At 37.8% G+C, this 5,000-nt stretch overlaps 2 protein-coding genes across 3 annotated transcripts in view; one reads left to right on the top strand and one right to left on the bottom strand.

Moving 5' to 3' along the window:
* The window catches only part of LOC137043756 (uncharacterized), a 6,199-nt gene extending 2,064 nt beyond the window's left edge, over positions 1–4,135 (top strand). The window contains exons 3-6 of the mRNA XM_067420171.1: positions 1,685–2,636; positions 2,799–2,957; positions 3,084–3,176; positions 3,812–4,135. Of these exons, the coding sequence (XP_067276272.1) occupies positions 2,334–2,636; positions 2,799–2,957; positions 3,084–3,176; positions 3,812–4,135 (879 nt within the window). The 5' untranslated portion in view covers positions 1,685–2,333. The remainder of the gene's footprint in view (positions 1–1,684; positions 2,637–2,798; positions 2,958–3,083; positions 3,177–3,811) is intronic.
* shank3a (SH3 and multiple ankyrin repeat domains 3a) overlaps positions 1–5,000 on the bottom strand; it is a 462,280-nt gene that overhangs the window by 276,483 nt on the left and 180,797 nt on the right. The gene's annotated exons all lie outside the window — the stretch shown is intronic.

Here is a 5,000-nt window from a genome sequence, read left to right on the forward strand (position 1 = left end):
TGAAAGGTGGCTGTGTTTTAAGTGAACGGTTGGAACATTTTCACACAGTTGGTGGTTTTCCACCTGACATAATGCATGACCTTATGGAGGGTGTCATCCCTGCTGAAATGTCCTTGTGCATTAATGATTTGATCTCAAGGAAATTAATCTCTCTTGAATCCCTCAATCAAGCTATCAAGCAGTTTCCTTACAAATTCTCAGACAAAGTTGATCAGCCTCAGATTATCCCAGGTACATTTGCCTCAAAACGTACAATTGGGGGAAATGCCCATGAGAATTGGGCACTTATTAGGCTTTTGCCCCTCATGGTTGGCCTTGATATCCCTGAAAATGATAAAACATGGGAAATTGTGTTGCTTCTGAAAGATATTTTAGAAATGACATTGGCTTTCAAGTTCACTGAGGATTCTCTTGATTTTCTTGACGCAAAGATCGCAGAACACAGGCATTTACTTTTAACAGTCTTTCCTCATTTCACATTGCGCCCTAAACACCACTACATTGAGCACTATCCGCAGCTCATAAAAATGTATGGACCACTAAGAGATATGTGGACGATGCGATTTGAGGGAAAACATAAATTCTTCAAGCAGGTAATCCGTGACACAAAAAACTTCAAAAATGTTCCACAAACTTTGGCTGTTCGCCATCAAAGAATGCTGGGTTACTACATTGACTCCCCCTCCTTTCTTAAGCCATCCATGCAGACAGAGAAGGTGATGGGTACTTTGATTTCAAATTTCCCTGAGAACATTCAGGAATTCCTGAGACAAACATATTCAGTTCAGAACACTGTCCTCACAGCATCATCTGTGAGCATTGATGGAATCAAGTATAATCCAGATATGGTTGTATCTGTTGGTACTTGTTCAAGCCTACCTGATTTCAGGCAGATTTTCAAAATTCTTGTCATCAGCAGTGATGTTCTGTTTGTGTGTAAAGATTTGACATGTTGGTACATTGAGCACCTACGTTCTTTTGAACTGTGCAGTCATGTGCTATCACTGTCAATTACCAAACCATCAGATCTGAATGACCCATTTCCTTTGCCAGCCTATACACTTCGGGGCAGGACCTATGTTACTCTCAAACATTATATCATATGCTGAATACATGACAATTCTGGTTTTAAAGGGACTTCAGAAATTCAGCTAATTGTCATTTACTCTTATTATTCGGAAGACAAAAAGGCTTATTTTTGAAAAAAATTCTGACTGCTCTTGTCTGTACTATGTCAGAAGATAGGCGTTGCTTCTGAAGCTTCAGGAGGCTATAATGTCATCCAACTTCAAGTGTTTAAATAGTAGATCAATGGGTTTGGTGAGAAACAAACTGATATGTAATTCATTACTTTCTTTAAACTGTCACATCCCGCATGCACTATTGAGAGAGCAGCAGTTAAATGCTATCCTGTGTGAAGGGTTGCTCCCTTGCACAGGAAATTTCATTCAAGATTTATATACAGTAAAATGGATTAGATATTGAATTTAATTTCTCAACAAACCCAATTCATATGCCTTAAATGCTTTATTGTATTGCACAAGTCACATGGAATTATCAATGCCTTTATGTACTTTTTAAATTCAATTTAAAGTAGGATGAGTGAAACTTTACAAATCATTTTTGCATTTTTGGATCGAGCTGTCACTTTAAGAAAACTAACTCAGTTCTTTAACTTTTGTAGAGAGAACAAATATGGAGACAAGGACCATACTCAGAGTTATAGTTAGTGACAACGACATCAGAAAAATCGTACTTCCTTTGAAACCACAGACAGTTGACTCACTGTTGGAACAACTTGAAGAAAAGCTGGGACTTCAGTACAAGTTCACACTTCAGTTTGAGGATCCAGACTTCAACAATTCCCTTGTGAATCTTACCGACATTGCTGATTTGCCAGATAAGCCAACACTGAAGATTGTCTCACTTGTGACGACACCAACCCCTAGCACAGCTGACACTGAAATCCTGTCTGTGGCTTCTGATGATCCATGTCATAGTGTACGTACTGCATGGCCAGAAACTTTCGAGATCCCTAATTTTCCTGTTGACGTTGAATACAGATTACGTCAGGGAAATCTACAGTACATGCAAGATCAAACATATCTACAATTGTCAGGAGAACTTAAGCATGAGATTCTCGAAAAACTTTCCGAGACAATATACAGTTACAAAGCTTACCCAGATAAGGAAGATTTTGAGGCTGTTGCTGCTGCTTTGATAAAAAAACATCCCTGCCTTACCCAGCCTGGCTCATCTAAGGGGTGGAATGGGTGGTATGATAGCCTCAGATGGAAAATGGGTAATTACCGCTCAAAACTGCGTAGAGCTGGATGTTTGGAGGTATCCATAAATGGTGGAAAAGAAGAGGACAGCAGCCTCAGAGAAACGTCAAAAGACCCAAGAGGTTTGAAATCAATTTTCTACCGAATTTCCCTGATGGTGAAGATGAAGCCAGCATGGAATCCAAAAGGAAAGAGATGGTGGAAGAGATGAAGAAACGTCGTCTTAATTCTGCACTGATAGCCCAGAACATGAATTCTACATTTGCCTTGCGCAGAAAGGAATTGATAGAGGAGCAGCCTGCAGTGAAGGACACAGTGGAAAGGTGGCCTGCCCTCTTCACAAATAGTCAGGTGAGTAAATATTCTTGTCTTTGTTAGTTTCATATATAATTTCATGTTGAACATTTTCTAAGCAAAATGATCATTAACCACTTTTCAGATTGATGTTTAACACATTTCAGTGAGAAGTGATAACTTAATGTCAGTTTGTCCTTTTTTTATTTCTTTTTTTAGATTCTGTCAGAGTTTAGTCGTATATCTGGCAAAAACCTGCAAACCGAATTCTTTCAAGAACTGGACAGATTCACTCAACGTTTCATCGACATCTTCAGGGCTAAAGGTGGAGACACTGGCTCCAAACTTAAGAGGATTCTGCACCAGATTGACAATGATGTAAGTTCCTCAGACACATCACAAATCATTTTCAATAGTAAAACAGTTGTTGCTTCTGTTGTTGCCTGACCTGTGTTGCGTTTGTGTCATGAGCGCTAATAAATATTGATGTTCATAACTTTGCAGAAATCCAACGTCAATGCGAGACGAACAGCCGTTCTTCATGGCCTACCACTCCTCCTTGGAGAGGACCCCACGGATTTTTACAAGACATGCTTTGTAAGTACTTTTTTCCTGTAGTGTGATTCTTATTTAACAGTCAAACTGTTCTTAAAATTGTTTTGAGATCTGGCAAGAAGAGTTACGAAAGGGAAAAAACAGTCAGGACACTGAAACAAAGAAAGGGATAGAGAAAAAGTGAAAGATAAATTAAGAACAAAGAGACAAAGAAATGAAAGAGAAACAATTGTAAAAAGGACAATAGATGGGAGGTTTGAATTTTAGACGGGTAGGAAGAATAAAGGAAAGACGCAATAGAGATGAATAAAGTCAGTAAAGGAGGTAAGAAAGAAATATAAATGACAGAAGGGAGGTTAGATCAAATTAAAAATCTGATATTTAATTGACTTTAAAAATTCAATCAATTCTCCATAATGATGTATTTTGATACCTTTTCAAATATCAAATTATAAGATTTAGAATAGGTTTTTATTTATTTAGCTGCCCTTCAGTTTGATTTCATTTGAATGTCTCCATGCATCCACTGATATGTCTTGTTTGAAAAGGCCTTTACATTTAGACATAAAACAGTGTTATTCATTTAGTTTTACATTTAATGCAAGGATGTGTTTTTAAAAGAAGTTTTGTGGCTTACATTGACCTTATTTTTTATTATATGCTATTCCTGTTTTTAGGACTGTGATGGCAATGAAGACATGTTCGACACGGCAGTCTGTATTATGACAGTGATTCCTGAGGACTGTCCAACTGTGCCTTACTCATTGCATCTTGATGCCACAGCAACGGCAATAATTTTGGAAGGTACAGTGGTTGTGGATAACCTTGAAAATTTTCCAGAAGCAATGTGTCTACTCTTCGGGCTAATTTATGCTCTAAACTTAGAGTATCCAAAAGCACTGAAGAGCACATTTGATTTCATACAGAGAGTGATTTTGTCCCTTGGCCACAAGTCACTGAAACCTAAAATCCAATCACTAAAAAATCGCCTAATGCAGTAATGTTTTTCATGGTTTAAATGGTTAGTTCATCCGAAAAGAAAATTTGATGTTTATCTGCTTACCCCCAGGGGATACAAGATGTAGGTGTGTTTGTTTCTTCAGTAGAATACAAATGAAGATTTTTAACTCCAACCATTGTAGTCTATAAGTCGTATAATACATGTCAATGGTCATATTTTAGAGTTTGAGAGTAAAAAAAAATATGAATCCATATTAAACCCTGCAGCTTGTGTCGATACATTGATGTGTTTAGACACGAAACGATCGGATTGTGTGAGAAACTGAGCGGTATTTGTATCATGTTTTACCTCAAATACAACACTATGTGCATTAGTCGTCTCCGCGCCATTACTGCCTGTAAGTGAGGTCAAATTACACAATATGGCATAATGATTCGTGCAATAGATCACTTCCACCGCTTTTATCCCATTGAGATAAGCCATATCATGTACATTTGACCTCACTCACCGGAAGTTATGGTGCGCTTGCAGCTGTTGTACATAGTGTTGCATTTGAGGTAAAAAAATATATTAATACGGTTCGGTTTCTCACACAAACCGATTGTTTCGTGTCTCAAGACATCAATGTGTCGTCACGAGCCGCAGGGTTTAATATGGATTCGTATGTTTTTTTTTGTTGTTTTTTTTTTACTCAGCTCTCATAGTCTAAAATGTTCCCATTGACATGTATTATACGACTGACAGACAGCAACGGTTGAGTTAAAAATCTTCATTTGTGTTCTACTGAAGAAACAAACACACCTACATCTTGGATGTCCTGGGGGTAAGCGGATAAACATCACATTTTCATTTTTGGATGTACTCCCTTTAACCATTACTGGGTTCACTTTGAATAGATCTATGCC

Source organism: Pseudorasbora parva, chromosome 16, assembly GCF_024679245.1.
Source record: "Pseudorasbora parva isolate DD20220531a chromosome 16, ASM2467924v1, whole genome shotgun sequence".
Taxonomy (NCBI): domain Eukaryota; kingdom Metazoa; phylum Chordata; class Actinopteri; order Cypriniformes; family Gobionidae; genus Pseudorasbora; species Pseudorasbora parva.